This window comes from Vipera berus, assembly GCF_964194415.1.
Source record: "Vipera berus genome assembly, chromosome: 4".
NCBI classification, from domain to species: domain Eukaryota; kingdom Metazoa; phylum Chordata; class Lepidosauria; order Squamata; family Viperidae; genus Vipera; species Vipera berus.
The window spans coordinates 892,684-912,364 of NC_138206.1; the positions used below are offsets into that span (position 1 = coordinate 892,684).

General features: G+C 52.0%; 1 protein-coding gene across 1 annotated transcript; it reads right to left on the reverse strand.

Moving 5' to 3' along the window:
* Positions 1-1,580: 1,580 nt before the first annotated feature.
* On the reverse strand, positions 1,581-18,034 carry LOC308667417 (short transient receptor potential channel 2-like; the record flags this gene model as incomplete). Its single annotated transcript, XM_081326626.1, has 13 exons — positions 1,581-2,056; positions 3,975-4,107; positions 5,230-5,299; positions 5,588-5,715; positions 6,994-7,186; positions 8,796-8,888; positions 9,124-9,286; positions 10,544-10,747; positions 11,583-11,757; positions 12,201-12,365; positions 13,693-13,905; positions 15,879-16,571; positions 18,008-18,034. The coding sequence occupies 13 exons, from the start codon at positions 18,032-18,034 to the stop codon at positions 1,581-1,583; spliced, it is 2,733 nt and encodes a 910-aa protein (XP_081182752.1).
* Between the last annotated feature and the right edge of the window lie 1,647 nt (positions 18,035-19,681).

The window sequence follows — 19,681 nt, forward strand, 5'->3', positions numbered from 1 at the left end:
TCTCTTGAAGAACGATACAGCTCAGATCCCCACTTGCCTCAAACAATTGCACCCCAGTTCTGGACAGGCACTGGGGAGGATAGGAGCTTAATCAGCTTAGGGGTACCAATGGAAGGGTCCAATATTACAGTTGGGTAGACTCCCCCCCAAAATCCGGCACAAATGCCATTGGGAAAGGATTCCCATTTCAGAAAATTTTATTGTGGTGCTCTCTGAGGCTGGTTGTTTTCTTGCAGACATTTCATGACCCAACTGGGTAACACCATTAGTTCTAGAAGGGGAGGGGGGGTTGGAGGAGAGAAAGAGAAAGAGAAGAAGAAGGAAAAGGAGGAGGAAAAAGGAGGAGGAGGAGGAAGAGGAGGAGGAGGAGAAGAAGAAAGAGAAGAAGGAGAAGAAGAAGAAGAAGAAGAAGAAGAAGAAGAAGAAGAAGAAGAAGAAGAAGAAGAAGAAGAAGAAGAAGAAGAAGAACAACAACAACAACAACAACAACAACAACAACAACAACAACAACAACAACAAACAACTGTGGGGTCCTTGGTGCTCTGAGTCTGGTGATTTTCTTCTAGATGTTTCATGACCAATGAAAGAACTTCAGCAGTGCTGATGAATGTGGGTTTTGCTCCCTGACAGTGTCGATGGGGTTTGTGGCTCCTTGGGTAATTATTTTATGCTTGATTATTTGTCAGGAGTTAATCCCTGCTTATCTGAGTGTCAGCTGCTGGAGAAGATCTGTTCTGATATTTTTGTTTCCTTCTTAGCTTTTTTATTGTCTCTTTGGAATGGCCTGCAAATGTGGTTTATCTCTGTGTCTACTGAAGGTTGATTTGTCTGAATGCCAAGCATCCAGGAATTTGCTAAATGCATTGTTGGATTTGGCTCCTTCTAATCTATTAATAGTTTCCAAGTTGAATCCATCACCGTCTTTCTCCATCAAACCGCATTTTCCCACATTCGTGTGTATCCATGTGTGCAAAGATGTCAGTGGAAATCTTAATTTTTAATCCTACACTGCAACACACAAACAGCAAACTTTATTGCACTGCATAAAAGAATAAAATGGGCACCAAAGCAGGTAAACATTTGGTAACTGTTTTATTTATTTACTTATTTACTTAGTTATCAAATGTATTTGTCACCCATCTCACAGTTCAAGGCCACCCCGAGCGGCTTAACAGTTTACAGCAAGTTCAGTGAAATAAGCGGTGCTCAGCGCAGAGCAGTGGTTTTATTTGTTTATTTGCTGGAGATCCTCCCAAACTGTCCTCGTTACGGGAGCAAGAAAACCTTGTGCCAGAATAAACTGCGAGGACGCAACTTCCTCTTCTTCTTCTAAGTGCGTTTGCAACAATAGCACAACTACAGCAGGACCTGCCTACGGAGCCTCCCTGTGCTGCCGTAGGACACCCAAAGGACACCCAGCCCTATTTGTCCCCCCTCCCCAAGAAAACCTCTGGGAAGGGGTCTGGAGTGTCCCCCAATGGATGGCTGCTTGGCAAAGCATGCGGCTTCTGTGGCGGCCAGAGAGGGACCACGGCCGCCATTTTGATAGACGTCGAAGCGCCCTCCTGCTCAGTGGCGGGTCAGGACTCTGGTGCTTGACCTTCCCCCGCTTCAGTGTCCTCCGGAGGTTCGTATTCGGGGACCCCCGGCTCGGCCTCCTCCTCAGCCCCCATCACGCCCCCCATCTCATCCTCAGCCTCGGCCCCCATCTCATCCTCAGCCTCGGCCCCCATTTCCGCCTCGGCCTCGGCCTCGGCCTCGCCCCCCACCTGGCCCTGCTTCTCCTCCTGGAGGATGGGCAGTGCGCCTTCCCCGACGAGAGGCACGTCCTGGTGCACCACCACCTCCACGGGGGAGCCCTGGCCGGAGCCCCCCATATCGGGCTCGAAGTTCTGGAAGCTGTTGCGCACCTTCATGATGTACTTGCGCAGCACGCTGGCCCCGTCCATGGGGCTGCTGGCCACCCCGTTCACGGCCACTGACTGGCGGAGGTGCTTCATCTCCGTGTGGAGACGCACCACGGACTTGTTCAGCTCCGTCAGGCGGTTCCCCAGATCTGTGGGCCAGAAATCAGGAGGCAAGAGAGGGTGGTGGGCACAGGAGAAGGTCAAGGCTTCGTCTCCCAGCCCAGATGCAGCCCTTGGCTAATCCCCCCCCCAGACGGTTGTTAAGTCAGTTTTGCCCCGTTTTACGACCTTTCTTGCCACAGCTGTTAAGTGAATCACCGTGGTTCTTAAGTGAACCTGGCTTCCCCACTGACTTTGCTTGTCAGAAGTTTGCAAAAGGGGATCACGTGACCCCCGGGACACCATGACCGTCATAAATATGAGTCAATTGCCAAGCGTCTGAATTTTGATGACGTGACTGTGGAGATACTGCAATGGTCATTAGGTGTGAAAAGTGGTCATAAAAGACATTTTTTTCAGCGCCCTTATGATTTCGAACAGTCAGTAAATGAAGCCAAGGGCTACCTATGACAGAGGTAGGCAACCTTGACCCCTTCATGACTCGTGGACTTCAACTCCCAGAATTCCTGAGCCAGCATGGGGAAACCTTGGCCCCTTCATGACTCGTGGACTTCAACTCCCAGAATTCCTCAGCCATCATGGCTCAGCTTGGAAACCTCTCCCTTTCCCCTCAGCGTGGCTGGCTCAGGAATTCTGGGAGTTGAAGTCCACGAGTCATAAAAGAGCTGAGGTTGCCTTCCCCCGACCTATGATATTGGGAACCCAGCCTCCAGGGCAGCCACAGCTGAAGCCTGGCAACTCCCTCGGCGACGAGTGGAGGAGACCGAGGCTACAGCCTGGAGACCAGAGCAGGAGCAGAGGGGCCGACCCCCAGGAAAAGTGGAGGATGAAGGCTGTTGGCTGGACAATTGGGTATCCATAAAGTCCTCCCGCCCTGTCCCACCCCCACATTTGCTGTGCAACACTTCTTGCACAAAGCAGGCAGGAAAACAGCATGTGTGTGTTTGTGTGTGTGTGTCTTCTCTGGAAAAGGATTGGGTCCCTGGCCCCACCCATGGAGAAGCACTTACTTCTGACATCCTACTTCTCTGCAGGTTTCCGAGAGAAGAAATTAGACAGTGTTTTGTATGGGGTACAATAAAGTGTCTACCCTCAGGCAGAGGGCTGGACTAGGTGACCACCAGGGTCCCATCCAGCCCTAGGATTGTATGATTAGATGAGATAGAAAGATATGATACATGTGCTATAGATAGATAGATAGATAGATAGATAGATAGATAGATAGATAGATAGATAGATAGATAGATAGATAGATAGACAGACAGATAGATAGAAATGGAAGAGCTGGTCTCTGGAAGTTGTGGGTGCTCCATAACTGGAGGTTTTTAAGAAGAGATTGGAGTCTGGATGGAATAAAGTCTCCTGCTTGAGCAGGGGGTTGGACTAGAAGACCTCCAAGGTCCCTTCCAGCCTTGGATTCCAGGATTATACTTCAGCCGAGCATAGTGGTGGGATTCAGCCGGTTTGCACTGGTTTGGGAGAACTGTTAGCTACTTTTTTTGTTGAGTTTGGCAAACTGGATGGCGCCCCCTGGCCCTGGGCTAACCCTTTTTTGCAAGGCCCAGAACGGCCCTTGGGAAGTGCCTGGCGCAGCTTACGGAAGTCCGTTCTGGGTCTCAGAGGTCCAGGCCCAGGACAGGCTTCCGGAAGCGGCATTCACGCAGAAAACCGCTTGTTCACGTATTTGAATCTCACCTCTGGCCCAGCACCCAGTGAAATGCGTCCCCCCCAGCATGGGGTTCCTTAATGGTGGCCGCCTGCTCCTTGCCTTCGTCCACGTGACCACCCCCAAGGAGAAACCCCCCCCACATGCCACACAGGACGTGCTTCAAAAGGGGGGACGAAGCACACCCAGAGCGTCTGAAACTCGGTCGGGGGGGGGCAGGGCACAAAGCCTTTCCCCCTGACACCCTCAGCCTCCGAGTGGGCCTCCCCGAAGACCCTCACCCTTCCTCCGGCTCTCCTCAAGCTCCCGCCTGGCCGTATCGATGTAGCGCTGCACCAGCGCCTTGAGCACCTGGCGCCGGTAGGAGACGCGGCCTTCGGTCCGGGTGCCCCCTTCTTCCAGGGAGGGGTTGCTCTGGAAGGCAAAAGCCCCGGTCAAGGTGGTCCTTTCGGCACACAGGAAGCAGGCTGGGGACACAGCCGGCTGCGCTGCATTCCAAACGGTGCCTGCCAAACCGTCCCGTCTGAGTTTGAGGAGCTTTGAATCCTCCTGGCTCTCTTCCCGGTTTCCTAAACTTTTTTATTATCTAAATTCACGTTTGCACCGCAAACACACACCACATTAGTTTGCGGGGTTCTCGCTGCACCCTGAGCGTTGTTGTTTTCTTGCTGTGTGTTGTTTGCTTTCTGTTTATATACAAATAGCTTGCTTGCAGGGAGCAACCCCAATCCCTTCCCAGCACTGATGATGTTCCCTAGTTGGGTCGTAAAATGTCTGCAAGAAAACCACCCAGCTCAGAGAGCACCAAGGACCCCACAGTCTTCCTTCCTTCCTTCCTTCCTTCCTTCCTTCCTTCCTTCCTTCCTTCCTTCCTTCCTTCCTTCCTTCCTTCCTTCCTTCCTTCCTTAACTGATGATGTTCCCTAGTTGGGTCATGAAACGTCTGCAAGAAAACCACCCAGCTCAGAGAGCACCAAGGACCCCACAGTCCTTCCTTCCTTCCTTCCTTCCTTCCTTCCTTCCTTCCTTCCTTCCTTCCTTCCTTCCTTCCTTCCTTCCTTCACTGATGACGTTCCCTAGTTGGGTCATGAAACGTCTCCAAGAAAACCACCCAGCTCAGAGAGCACCAAAGACCCCACAGTCCTCCTCCTCCTCCTTCCTGCAAATGCTGCTCCCTTCTAGCATTGATAATGTTACCTAGCTGGGTTATGAAATCTGTGAAAAAACCACCCAGCTCAGAAAGCACCAAGGACCCCTCGGTTGTCGCCGTCCTCCTCCTCCTCCTCCTCCTCCTCCTCCTCCTCCTCCTCTCCCCATCTCCATCTCCATCTCTTCCTCTCCACAAATGACTTCCAGCACTGATGATGTTCCCTAGCTGGGCCATGGAACGTCTGCCACACAAAGCCCCTTAGAGAGCTGCAAGGACCCCCCAGTTCACCCCTCAGCTGCATAGATTCTCCTCTGTCCAAAGGGGGCCCACAGCCTGCCGTGAAAGCCAGCGCAGGGACCTTCTTGAAGGTCTGAAAGGGGAACTTACGATGGTGTTCACTGGCGGGTATTTCTGACTCTTCTTCGATTTGTAGCAGCAGAGGAAGCGAAAGGAGCACCTGAAAGGTGAAAGGTCGGGGGAGAAGACTTGGCAAGGGAGCTTCTGGGGCTTCGTTGCAAAGTTGGGGTGGCCCAAAGAACCTCCAGGATGCTTGTAGGTTGGACCAACGCTTGCACCTTTCCATGAGGCCAGTGGGGGGGACCCTCTTAACCCCAAAGGCCACCCGAGGTTCTGCTACAGTGAATCGGGGGGGGGGGCTTTCACAAGATGATGGTGGGCTCTCTGGGGCAGGGGGCCGGTTCAGGGGAGGGGGCAGCGCGGCCCACTTCTTCCATGCCACCCGTACCTGACGGTGTAGAAGATGGACTTGGGCGTCGGGATGATGTTGAAGGGAACCGGCAAGGTTAAACCTTCCCTGAAGAAGGACAGGTAGAGTTTTGAGCGTGCAAATTTCCACTCTACATCAGCGTCATTCTGTGGAAAAGGGGGTGGGGGAGATCCCCAGAAATGAATGCGACACGGGGGAGAGCTTAGCAGTTTTTAACAGAATAACAGAGCTGGAAGGGACCTTGGAGGTCTTCTAGTCCACCCCCTGCTCAAGCAGGGGACCCTAGACCAGGGGTAGGCAACCTGGGCTCTTTTATGACTTGTGGACTTGAACTCCCAGAATTCCTGAGTCAGCAGGAACAATTAACCAGTGGAACGACCTGACTCCAGAAGCTGTGAATGCTCCAACACTGGAAGTTTTAAAGAAGAGACTGGACAGCCATTTGTCTGAAATGGTATGGGGTTTCCTGCCTGAGCAGGGGGTTGGACTAGATGACCTCCAAGGTCCCTTCCAACTTTATTATTATTATTATATAACTTTTATTCATTAAACATGAAACTCAGTCAACTGAACACTCAAATTGACTGGCACTAATAGTTGACACGGGTTGCTGCCAGCATTCTAGGTATGTATATTATTATTATTATTATTATTATTATTATTATTATTATTATTATTATTATTATTATTATTATTATTATTATTATTATTATTATTCAGATGTGCCAGGATGGAAGCCCCATCAAATACGGGCAATATTTAAGGACTGCCGCGTGTGTTAATTTCACAGGAACAGGATTTCACATTTTCAAATTTGTCAATTCAGTTGTTGTACAGGTGGTCCTGGACTTACAACTGATCTCTCAGCAACCATTTCAAGTTAGAACGGAAGCCCTTCCCCAGGGCTACTTATGACCCGCTTCCAAAGTTCCCATGGCTGCCCCCCAACACAAGGTCACATGACCACCTTTTGTGTACTCGGCAACTGTCCGTTTGCAGTGTCCCTCGGTTGCATAACCAGATTTTGCCCAAAACTGGCATTTAGTTCTAGCTTTCAGCAAAACCCACCCACAGGGAACAATTGGTCCATTTAATGACTGTGGTGCTTGCTTAACAACCATGCAAAAAGTTTGTAAAATCAGGTTGGTTATGGGATGGCCCACTTCACAACTATCGTGACTTTTGACCATAAGGTGCAGGCTTCATTACGGCTGTAAATTGAGGACTGCCTGGACTGAGATTTTAGTCCCTCTCCCACAGACCTACCTGCCTCACAGGGTTGTTGTGGGGAAAATAGAAGGAGGAAGCTACGCTGGATATGTTCACCGCCTCAAACTATTTGTAAGTAAATAGATAAGTATCCAGCTTCTTGTGTTTCTATCGGTAAACTCCAGGCCCTCTGCGCGTCCCCGAGGAACACTTGCCTCGATCTTCTGGAAAGAGTTGGTGATCATGGCAACGAGCATGTTGAGAAGCACGACCACCATGACGATGGTGAAGATGCCGTAGAGCACCCGGCCCACCAGCTCGGCCATGAAGAACTGGGGTATGTCAACCACTTTGTGCTCCTCCATGCCCAGCATGGTCCAGAAGAGGAACTGGAAAGTCTTGTTGAAGCTACGGACGAGATACGAGCTATCAGGTGTGGGGATCCCCCGTTCCCCCTCCCCACAAACCCATCAGAGTAAGCGGCAGTGCTGCCCACGACCCGGCCGATGGGCTTTCCTCCTAAGGACCTGAAGAACTTAATTCCCCAAACTCAGCTAAGAAGGGATCTGGGACATGGCCTCCTGAGCTGGGGCAGAGGCCTCTGCCAGCATGCCAGGGGGCTGGCTGGAGCGTCCTGTGTGGACCGGGAGACCAAGGTTCCCACTGGATGAGGTTTGGGAGGGGTCCTAGGCCAACCCCTCCCTCCTTTGGCTTTTCTTTTCAATTGTTGTGAGTGAAATGGGGGTGGGGGAGAAGCCCCAGACCTTTTCTTTGAGGGCTTGCTGAAGAAGGAGGGCAGGTCAACATGTCAAAAAAATAAAAAGAGGTAGAGATGAATGGATGAGAGATAGATAGATAGATAGATGAGATAGGTCAATGATAGATAGATAGATGATAGATAGAGATAGATAGAGATAGATAGATGATAGGATAGATATAGATGAGATAGATCAATAGATAGATATAGATAGATGATAGATATAGATATTTATAGATGAGATAGATCAATAGATAGATATAGATGAGATAGATAGATATATGATATAGATAGAAATAGATATAGATGAGATAGATCAATGATAGATAGCTAAATAGAGAGAGAGAGAAAGATAAAAAAAATAAAAGATAGAATGATAGATGATGGGTAGCTAATGATAGATAGATGATAGATATAGATAGATGATAGGATAGATATAGATGAGATAGATCAATAGATAGATATAGATAGATGATAGATATCGATATTTATAGATGAGATAGATCAATAGATAGATATAGATAGATGAGATAGATAGATATATGATATAGATAGAAATAGATAGATAGATGAGATAGATCAATGATAGATAGCTAAATAGAGAGAGAGAGAGAAAGATAAAAAAAATAAAAGATAGAATGATAGATGATGGGTAGCTAATGATAGATAGATAGATGATAGATAGAGATAGATAGAGATAGATAGATGATAGGATAGATATAGATGAGATAGATCAATAGATAGATATAGATAGATGAGATAGATAGATATATGATATAGATAGAAATAGATAGATAGATGAGATAGATCAATGATAGATAGCTAAATAGAGAGAGAGAGAGAAAGATAAAAAAATAAAAGATAGAATGATAGATGATGGGTAGCTAATGATAGGTAGATAGATAGGTAGACAGACAGACAGACAGATAGATATGATGACAGAGATTAGATAGATGATAGATATAATTGGAGTGATAGAGATGGAGATGGAGAGAGAGAGGGGGGTACTGTAGCACTGATGATGTTACCCAGTTTGGGTAATGAAACGTCTGCAAGAAAACAAGCAAACTCAGAGAGGTGAAGAATCTTACAAAGCAAGTTGGACCTGCTTCATCCATCCATCCATCCCTCCCTTCCACTGGGCCTCTTCCTCCTCCAAGGAGACCCAGTGCCCCCCCTCCAGCTCTGCTTGGGCCTCAGCATGGAGGCTTTCCCACCCAGCCCTGGCCTCCCCTCCCCAGACCCACCAGTTGCCCTAACCTTCCCAGTTGCTCCGATTCCTGGTAATAGACATAGATGTTGTTCATGCCACACAGGAAAGCTGTCAGGATGATCATCATGATGAACATGAATCTGAGGAGAAGCCAAGCGGAGATCAGACCCAAAGGAGGTGACCTCCGTCCTCTTCTTCCCCAAACACAGGCAGGGTCTGTGGTACCCTTCCTCTCGTCGGCTCCCTCACCACCTGGCCCATGTGTCGCTTCTAAGAGGCCTTCTCCAGGCTGGGGGGACATCTCAAGAGCTTTATGTGTCCCCCTCAGACTCCAGAAAGGGACCCGTCAGAGGGCGGCCTCCTGCTTGCCCGTACCGAATCATGTCATCGATCATCTTCCCAATGGAGATCTGGAGGGTCCCCAAGGTCTCGTGGGCAGGGAGGATGTAGGCCAGGCGGGTGAAGCTCAGCATGCTGGTGACGGCGAACAGCACCTCGGCCATGAACTGGGGGTCTTCCCTGTGCCACTCCAGCCGCTCTGCGTCGAGAAAGGGCAGGGAAGGGGGAAGGTTAGACCCAGGAGGTCCGTAGGGACCCATTTGCCCACTTCTCCAAGGCGGGCTCCGATCCGTGACGCCTGAACACGGCTCACGCCTCGGCTCTCTTAACGCAGTGCTAGGGTGTCTCGACAGAGGGATAATTTCAAGGTCACAGGAAGTGAAAATACAGCTCTAGACTGCCCTGGTGAGGTCACACTTTGAACACTGCTTCCAATTCTGGTCACCACGGTATAAAAAAGAGGTTTTGACTTTGGAAAGAGGGCAGAGAAGAGCAGCTCAGATGATGAAGGGCCAAAACATACAAAGAACGGCTGCAGGAACTGGGTTTGGCTAATCTAGAGAAAAGAAGGACGAGGGGGGACAGGATAGCAGCCTTCCAATATCTCAGGGGCTGCCCCAAAGAAGAGGCTGTCAAGCTCTTCTCCAAAGCGCCCGAAGGCAGGACAAGAAGCAACGGATGGAAACTCATCAAGGAGAGAAGCAACCTGGAACTAAGGAGGAATTTCCTGACAGTGAGAACAATCAACCAGTGGGACAACCTGCCTCCAGAAGCTGTGAGTGCTCCATCACTTAAAGATTGGACAGCCATTTGTCCAGAATAGCGTAGGGTACCCTGCTTGAGTGGTGGGTTGGACTAGAAGACCTCCAAGTCTCCTCCAACCGTATTATTCTACAAAATGCACCGGCCCAGATGGTATCAAAGTCAGTAGGAAGACCCCTCCCCTGAAAGGGATGCTGTCATTTCAGAATCCCTTTGTGAGGCACACCTTTCCCATCCTTGGCCTTGTTCTCTCCCAGCTGCACAAGGCATCCCATTGTTCTGAGGCGCAACTCCAGCTCTTGCTTTTGAGTGGCGTCTGGATGTGGAGAGACCCCCTTCAAGAACTGGACTTGGCCACAGATCTTTCTGCTTTCCTCAGAAGAATCCTACTCTTCCTCTTCCACCCAGCTTCTTTGGTAGCTCAGTAGCTGGTTTGAGGAGAACTTCACCTTTGCCCACCTTTGGTTCTGTCTGGTCTATCACTTGAGCTTCCGCTAAGCCAGGGGCGTCCAACCTTGGCAACTTGAAGACCTGTGGACTTCAACTCCCAGAATTCCCCAGCCAGCTGGGGAATTCTGGGAGTTGAAGTCCACAGGTCTTCAAGTTGCCAAGGTTGGACCTCCTTGCTCTAGGCAGAAAGATGGAGCCACAATTGTACCCAATGACATTGACTTCCCTGGGGCAGGAGACTCACTAGCTTGGGTATAATAGTAGCACTCCGGAGTGGAAGCCTGGATCTCCAAGCAGAAGACTTGTCCTTTGAGGTAGACCAGCAGCCTGAGCACAAAGGAAGCCAAGTACATGCTCAGGATGACCATGTCCAGGAAGTTCCACCAGTCGAGCAGGTAGCTGCGTAGCCCTTCGATCCAGACCTCCTTGCACTCGAACCAGAAGAAGCCTGGAAGGAGAAAGGTTGCCGGGACAGGAAGCCTCCAGGACCCTCCGTGGTCAACACCAAGAAGGCCCTGCCGGGTCTTCCCCACCAAGCCAACCCAAAGCCTCTTCTCTGCATCTTCAGCTAGGTTGGGCCTGAAAGGACCACCTGGCTCCCACCTCTCCAAAATCTCCCACCTCCCAGTTCCAGTCCGCCACAAAGCCCCACAATCTTCCGAAAGACCCTCACCCTCTGCGCCCCCTTCCTCCCCGTTAAGGGCTCTTCTGGTCCGGTCCGGTCCTGACCGCAAAAGGTCCTCTCTTGTGGCCAGGTGGAGGCCGTTAAACAGAGGGAGGCATTTCGCTGCCAGGACAACACGGACCTCAACACGGGCAGCTGAGGAAGCCCATCCGATTCTTCCTCCCTCCCTCCTCCTCCTCCTCCTTCCCTTTTTTCTTCTCTGCTTTTCTCCTCCTTCTCCTCCTCCTCCTCCTCCTCCCCTTCCTTCCCATCCTCTTCTTTTTTTTCTACTTCTCCTCCTTCCCTTCTTTTTTCCTTCTGTTTTCCCCTCCCCCACTGGTGGGGACACCAACAATGAGAGCGAAGGGTGTGATGGACGGAGGGAAGGAGACGAGGAAGCGATGCCAGACCAGGCCGTCCAGCCACAAATGTGGGGATTTGATTCGAATCCAGAGCTCCCTCCGCTTTCAGGCCTCCCGCTTTCCCAAGGAGATGGAGGTCTAGGAGAACTCTGACTCCCAGGAAGCAGCCCAACAGGTGCAGAAGGAGCGGGGGGGGGAGCCCTCTTCCTTCCCTCTCTCATCGCCCTGGGCGGGGGGGAGAGCACTCAGGCACCTACCTGTGACCCAGATCATGTGAAGGGACGTCTCCCACAAGCTCTGGTTGCGCCCCATGAAGATCTCCTGGTGGCGCTCCAGGATCAAGGACTCCACCAGCAGGAAGACCAGGAACCAGACGTAGGAGGCCGAATGCAGCAGGAATTTGATCACCGGGATCTTCAGCATTTTGCCGATCTGTCGGCAGGGAAGGAAATAAAATTTCCCCCGAGTTTTCCAAAGGTGGGAGAAGCGTCCCTGAGGCCCCTCCTGGCGCCTCGAACTCCTCACCCGTCAGGAGGACCATTATCTCATCCCTCTTGAGGTCCCTCAGGGTCTGCACCATTCAGGGCAACCGTTAGCTCAGCTGATGCCCAAGGACTTCCAGGACTCCGAATCCCAGCATTCCTGGCTAAAAGGGCCACTGGCTAGGAATTCTGGGATCTGCAGTCCAGACACCGTTGCGGAGAGCTGAGTCCTGGGTTTCAAAGACCAGGGCAGGGAGAACATTCACCCGCTGGGCATCTTGCCTTCGAGCTGTTGCGTGAAGCTGCAAATCCGGTCCACACCTTCACACACGCGCACACCCCACGCTTGCTTGGTCAGCCCTGCTTGGCCCCACCTGGACTCCAGGGACCCACCTTGGATTTGGGGGCGAGGAAGTAGGTCAGGCAGAGGAAGGGCATGCCCAGGAAGATGGAGAAGGAGACGAAGACCTTCCAGAGGCTTTTGCTGCCCCTCCAGCTGGGCAGGCTGCCACACCAGATGGACGAGAGGACTTGCTGGCAGACGGGGTGGGCCACGAACTGAGCCGGGAGGGAAGAAGGAGGAGGAGGAGGGAAGGGAGGGGGCAGTCAGCCCGTTAGATGTTTTTGTGCCAGCCATGGCAGTTCCTCAAAAGGTCATCAGATGGCAGCAAAGAGGCATCTTTGCTCCCACTGGTGGGTCAGGGGTCTCCGGCCCCTGCAGCCCCATTGGAGAGAGTTAATGGCCCTCCGGCCCCCTCACTCTCATTGGTAAGGGAGGGGCCGGGGACCCCCCGTAAAAACCTCTGCACGGGGGCTGCTCTTCAGCTCTTGTTCTAGCTCCCTTTGGGACTGATCCATGGGCTCAATCCAGGCATGGGTGCCTCCGTGCCAGGGAACTCTTTCTCTCTGCTTTATATCTAAACAAAGCTTGCACCTGATCGCATCCCTGCGTGCTGCCTTTTTCTTGGAAGCACCTCAACGAGCCATCGGTCTCGTGAGGCCTCTCACAGCCCCGGCACCTGGATTCCAGCTGGGGGCACCCCACAGATTCCAGATGCTCAAGCGCAGGAAGGGACACCCCCCCACACACCAATCACGGATCTCAGGATAACACAGGATGTCTTCGTCCCCAACCCTGCATTTGCTGGTACAGGTAGTCTTTGACTTACGACCGACTGCTTAGTGACTGTTTAAAGTTACGACAGACCTCCCCAAAGCTACAAGTGACCCAGATTTGAACTTCTGACGGCCGCTGTCCATGCCCAGCAGTCACAAGTTCAACACCTGGCCCGCGTTTACATCTGTTTCCAGCATCCTGCGGTCACGTGACCGCAATTTGCAATGTTTTTTTTTTTGTCAGAAACCAGCGTTTATTTCTTATTTCCAGCAAAAAAAATTTGCTCATGTCGGACAATGGATTTGCTTAATGACCGCCGCATTCATTTAACGTCCCTGGTGTTCACTTTACCAACTGCCACATTTGATGGAACGGCTGCCACATATAAAAAATAAAAAATAAATAATAAAATCAGGCACAGTCACAAGCAGACCCGCTTAATGACTGAGGCCTCTTTCTCTCTCTCCTCTTTCATACTTCTTTACTTTAATGAATAACCTTTAAATCTAAACTTCCAAACAATTGGGAACAGGGAAATAAAACTGAAATAAAAATAAGAAGTAATTCCCCCACACACTGAGGTTTGCACTCTGAACAGGCTCCGTAGTTAGCTTTCCCAGCGTTTGACAAATCTCCTTGCTCTTCCTTTTTTTTAATTAAAAAAAAGTGCATTATAATATAAAACAGAAATAGAAACCAAGGCGCCGTCCCTGCTTGTAGATCTCCCCCCTCCCGGCTACCCCGCCTGCCCTCCGGCGGCAGCCTCACCCGCTTCTGGTTATAGTTGACGGCCAGTCTGAGCCTGGCCAGGTTGGGGATGCCCTCCTCAAAGGCCTGGTCGTCCATCTCGTCGTCCTCGTCGTCCGCGTCGTCGTCCCCCAGCTCGTTCAGGATAGCCGTCACCTCGCTCTGGTTGCGGCACATGCCCATCAGCTCAAAGGCAAACTCCTGGCACAGGTTCTCCAGCGCCAGGTAATCTGGCTGGATCAGAAGGGATGGAGAGGGGCCCTGAGCAAAGCCTCCAGAGACACCCCCACCCAGCGCCCCACGGCTCTGCCGCCTTACGTCTTGGCAACCCTCCTCCCTTCCAGCACTGGTGAGGTTATCTAGCTGGGTCATGAAATGTCTGCAAGAGAAGCACCAAGCTCAGAAAGCACCAAGGACCCCATATTCCTCCTCCTCCTCCTCCTCTCCCCCCCCTCCTCCTCCTCCCTTCTAGCACTGATGATGTTCCCTAGTTGGGTCATGAAACGTCTGCAAGTAAACCACCCAGGTCAGAGGGCACCCAGGACCCCACAGTCATTGTTATCTCCTCCTCCTCCCCCTCCTCCTCCTCCTCCTCCTCCTCCTCCTCCTCCTCCCTTCTAGCACTGATGATGTTCCCTAGCTGGGTCATGAAACGTCTGCAAGAAAACAGCCAAGCTCAGAAAGCAGCAAGGACCCCACAGTCATCGTCGTCGTCGTCGTCATCCTCCTCCTCCTCCTCTCCCCCCTCCTCCTCCTCTTCCCTTCTAGCACTGATGATGTTCCCTAGTTGGGTCATGAAACGTCTGCAAGGAAACCACCCAGCTCAGAGGGCACCCAGGACCCCACAGTCATTGTTATCGCCTCCTCCTCCTCCTCCTCCTCCTCCTCCTCCTCCTCCTCCTCCTCCTCCTCCTCCTCCTCCCTTCTAGCACTGATGATGTTCCCTAGCTGGGTCATGAAACATCTGCAAGAAAACAGCCAAGCTCAGAAAGCAGCAAGGACCCCACAGTCATCGTCGTCGTCGTCGTCATCCTCCTCCTCCTCCTCCTCCTCCTCCTCTTCCTCCTCCTCCTCCTTGAAGGAGGACGAGGCTACTGGGGTCTTTCAGTTGGGCCTCCAAAGCAGAATAAAGGGGAGCAAAGCAGCAGCTGAACAAAACATCTCTTCTGCAGCCAAAACTACCATTCCAGCTATCCTAATTCAAATATTGCTTTTTCTTCGGGGCGCCTTCAAGTCTATATTAATTCCTCATAACAAGTCCCTGCAGTTGCAGATGACACCCAGCTGGCAGGAACAGCCAACACCCCAGAAGCCAAGCTGGAGGAGCCAGAAGGATCTCGGCAGACTTGATCACTGGGCCGTATCTAAAAAAATGAAATCCAGTGTAGAGAAAAGAAAAGTCTTACACTTAGGCAAGAAAAACCAAATGCCCAGGTAAGGTATACTATAGATGGTACCTGGCTCCATAGTAGCCACTATGAGAGGGACCTTAAAATCCTAGTGGACGACCCCTTAAACATGAGTCAGCCGTGTGTGGCAGCAGCCAAAAAAGCAAACACAGTCCTGGGTTCCATAAACAGAGGCATAGAATCAAGATCACGCAAAGTCTTAGCACCGCCTTATAAAGCCTTAGTAAGGCCACACCTGGAACACTGCAACCAGTTTTGGTCACCGCATTACAAAAAAGATGTTGAGACTGGAAAAAAAGTGCAGAGAAGAACAACAAAGGTGACATGATAACAGTCTTCCAATACGTGAGGGGCTATTACAAAGAAGAGGGGGCCGACCTATTTACCAAAGAGCCTGAAGGCAGAACAAGAAGCGACATATAGAAACCTATCAGAGAGAGATTTAACCTAGAACTAAGGGGAAATTTCCTGACAGTGGAAACAGTCAGAGGAATGGCTTGTCACCTCTAGCCCTTCTTTTCACTAGACTGGACATACCCAGTTCCTGCCACCATTCTGTTTTAGCCTCCAGTCCCCTAACTAACAGTCCACTAATGGTCAACGTCTTGCTAGGGTTAGATAAGGCTCAACAGAATTCAAGGGGGGGGGGCTGGACTTCGTTCCTTTGTGGCTATGTAGGGATTCTATGCTGATGCCTCTTTTAACTCCATCTCCAGTTCTACCACTCCTTCTCCTACAAGGACTAACGGCTTGGCAATTTCCCACACTCCCCTCTGCGGCCCCCCCCCAAGGACAGACCTTGAACTCCGGTTCCTTCTTGGAGAGCCATTTGAGCTCCCGGCTGAGTTTGAAGGCCGTCAACATGGGGTCCTCGCTGGCGATGGAGAGGTAGGCCCGGCTGGCGATGCCTTTGTAGGTGTTGATGCGGGAGAGCGAGAACTTGAGCAGATCAAACTTCCTGCCATTCGAGCACTCCAAGCAGGCGCAGGAGACCTTGTGCGGTGGAGAAATGGTGTGGCCCTTCTTCATCAGCATTTCCACAATCTCGTAGAGGTCCTTCTCGCAAGCCAAGGTGAGCGGGGTCACCCCGGGGGCAAAGCGGGAGTTGTCGATGGAGTTATCGAAGAAGGCCATGGAGAAGGACTTGATGTCCATTTTCATACCCTTCTCTTGGTCAAGTCGATCCAGGAGCTGCTTGACCACGCCGGGCTGGTTGGTGTCCACGGCCACCAGGAGTGCCTCGTGGACCTGCCGGAAGTCAAACTTCAGGTAGCGCAGCAAGGTCTTGGTGACCTCGGCCCCGCCGGTGCGGATGGCCAAGTTGAGGGCCTCGCGCCAGGCCCGATCCTCCGTGTCATCCAGCTGCCGCAGGATCCCATCACTGACATGGAGCATCTGCTGGATCTTCGTCAGCTGGCCATCGTGAATGGCAGCCAGGAGGCCTTCTGGGAACTTCAGCTTCTTGTTGACTATTTCCTTCCAGTTGGTGGGCTAACGGGTCAGGGTTAGAAAAAAGATTTGGGTGAATTAACCCTACTGTTGTCACAGATCCCGTCGTCATGGGTACCAGTGGATCCCAAGAACTGTGGTGGCGTGGCGGTTAGAATGCAGTACTGCAAGCAAACTCTGCCCACAGGCGAAGAGGAGGAAAGGGGGCAGGTGGGGGGCTCGGAGGTGCCAGGAAACCCCTCCTTTTGCCACCACTTTATTCCCTTACTAGTCACTAGATGGCGCTCGAGGCAACCAGATTGCCCCCCCCTCCAGAGTCACCACTGATGGCTCAGCTGGCTGTGGATGATGGGAGTTTCATCCAGCACATCTGGAGGATAACAGCCTCTATGACTGAACATCTGCCAGGGCTCGTTCTGAGACCCCACAGGCTGGTCTCTGTTGTGTCAACCTGGTCAGGTTGGGGGAAGGGAAAATACTTTTGGGGTCTAGAGGCAAAGCCCCCCCCCCAAGTAACAGTGTCTGCTGAGGTTGGAAAAAGTCGTGATAGTGCCAGAACTTGATCAATAGGTCAAGTCTTTCTTCAAAGTGGTGTGGCTACCAACTTTCTTTCTTTCTTTCTTTCTTTCTTTCTTTCTTTCTTTCTTTCTTTCTTTCTTTCTTTCTTTCTTTCTTTCTTTCTTTCTCTTCCTTCCTTCCTTCCTTCCTTCCTTCCTTCCTTCCTTCCTTCCTTCCCTTTCTTCCTTTCTTTTCTTTTCCTTTTCCTTCTTATTTATTGAATTTACATGCTGCCCATTTTGCTAACAAATGGATTTCTTTGATCTGCTGTTCCCCCCCCCCCCCCCGCAGGAGAGATGGCAGCAACTGAGGCATTGGAACTCGGAAGAAAGGAGCGGGGGGGGGGTCGCCTTCCTGTGGCTGGGCCCTAGGGAGACCCCTCGGCCACTTGAATCTCCCCAGGGGCCAGCCCCCCTCTCTCGGCTCTGCACTTTCTCATTCTCCCCCCCCCCATTTCCCCTCTCTCTCCTTAGCTCTCGGCCGGCATCTCCGCGGCCCAGGCAGGGAAGCGGGCAGCTCCGTCGGACTTGCTTGCAGGGCACGTTGGGGTGAGCGGGCAACCAACCCGGACCCCTCGCCTCTCTTCTTCTGCTTCCCAAGGTGGGGGGAGCCTCCCGCTTCACCTTTGGGAAAGAGCCCCGGTGCCCGTGCGTGCGCGCTTGGGGGGGGGGCTGCAGGACACCCCCGAGGATGCCCAACCGCCTTGGGCAAAAGAAGCGCGCCCAGCAGCTCGTGCGTAAAGATGTTGGGGGGGGGAAGGAGACCCGGGGGTGGCATTGCGGGCAGGGGACCCCGGCTGCATTGACGGCGGGGGCCGCGCCGTGGCTCCTTCGCCCGGGCTTGGGGGGCTTCCATCCGACGCCGCCGGGGGCGCTCGGCCCTCCCGCCCCGGGACCCCCTCCGGACGCCGCAGCGCTTACCGAGATGCCCTCGTACTCCGTCGCCATCGCGCCCTCCCCGCGGAGGCTCCGGACCGGGGGCCGAGCGCCCCTTCCCCCGCGAGTCAGCCAAGCCTGCCGGCCCTCGCCCCGCCGCTGCCCGCTGCCCGCCCTCCGCTGCCCGCTGCCCGCGCTTGTTTGTCCCGGCGCCGCGAGCAGCCCCGGAGCCCGCCTGCCAAGCCCCGGGGGAGCCGGTTGCCACGCGGAGGCCCGGCCCCGGGGAGGGAGGGCGGGCGGGAGGCGCAGGTGGCTGCGGGGGGCAGGCGGGCCCTTCCCCGGCCAGCCTGCAGGAGGGCGCTCGGGGCGCCAACTCTCCTCCCAGGGGGGGGTTAGGGAGGGGGCTTCCCAAGAGATGGGTCCGGGGTTCCAGGGCAGTTTGCGGGCAAGGCTCGGTGGAATCAGGATAGGTCTTCCTGCTCGTCGGGAATCACCTTCGGTCAAACCTTAAAATGTGGGGTCCCGGGTGCTCCCCGAGCTGGGTGGTTTTCCTGCAGACGACTCATGACCCAGCGAGGGAACCTCATCAGTGTTCGGAGGGAGGAGGAGGAGCTCTTTGGTGATCTCTGAACTTGGTGGTCGTCTTGCAGACCTTTCATTACCCAAATCTATTCTATTCCATTCCATTCTAGTGTTTCTATTCTATTCTATTCTATTCTATTCTATTCTATTCTATTCTATTCTATTCTATTCTATTCTATTCTATTCTATTCTATTCTATTCTATTCTATTCTATTCTATTCTATTCTATTCTATTCTGTGTTTCTATTCTATTTTCTACTCTACTTCTACTTTACTTTTATTCTATTCTGTTCTGTCTATTCTATTCTGCATTCTATTCTATATAAAAGGTAAAGGTTCCCCCACACATGCGTGCTAGTCGTTTCCGACTCTAGGGACCAGTGCTCATCTCCGTTTCAAAGCCGAAGAGCCGGCGCTTGTCCGAGGACGTCTCCGTGGTCCTGTGGCCGGCATGACTAGACGCCAAAGGCACACGGAACTCTGTTACCTTCCCACCGTAGTGGTCCCTATTTTTCTACTTGCATTTTTACATGCTTTCAAACTGCTAGGTTGGCAGAAGCTGGGACGAGTAACAGGCGCTCGCTCTGTTACGCGGCACTTGGGATTCAACCCGCCAAACTGCCGACCATCTGATCGACAAGCTCAGCATCCTAACCCACTGAGCCACCACGTCCCTTTGCCTATTCTATATACTTCTATTCTATTCTATTCTATTCTATTCTATATTCCATTCCCTATTCTCCATTCCATTTAAAAGCATCTCTTCTTTTGATGCCAGATGTGACTGTATTGGACATTTTCTACCATTGTCTGTTTAGAATTGCACTGAATGTAATAATTCATTTTTACCTGCTAAAGTCTCTTTCCAGCAGGACCACAAACCAGAGATTAGTAAGGCAGCATGCTAAAAAAGTATGAAAAGTCAAGTCTGGCCTCGGGCACAAAAGCCGGCCAGGGGACTTTGGGCCAATCACCAGCAGACTCTGAGGTCTAGTCCCGCCATAGGCATGAAAGCCAGCTGGGCGACTAGTAGTCCATCCTTCTCAGCCCAGCCCACCTCAAAGGGTTGTTGTAGGGAACAGGAGGCGAGAGATGTGTCGGATATGTTCACCGGCTTGAGCTATTTTTGTAAAAACA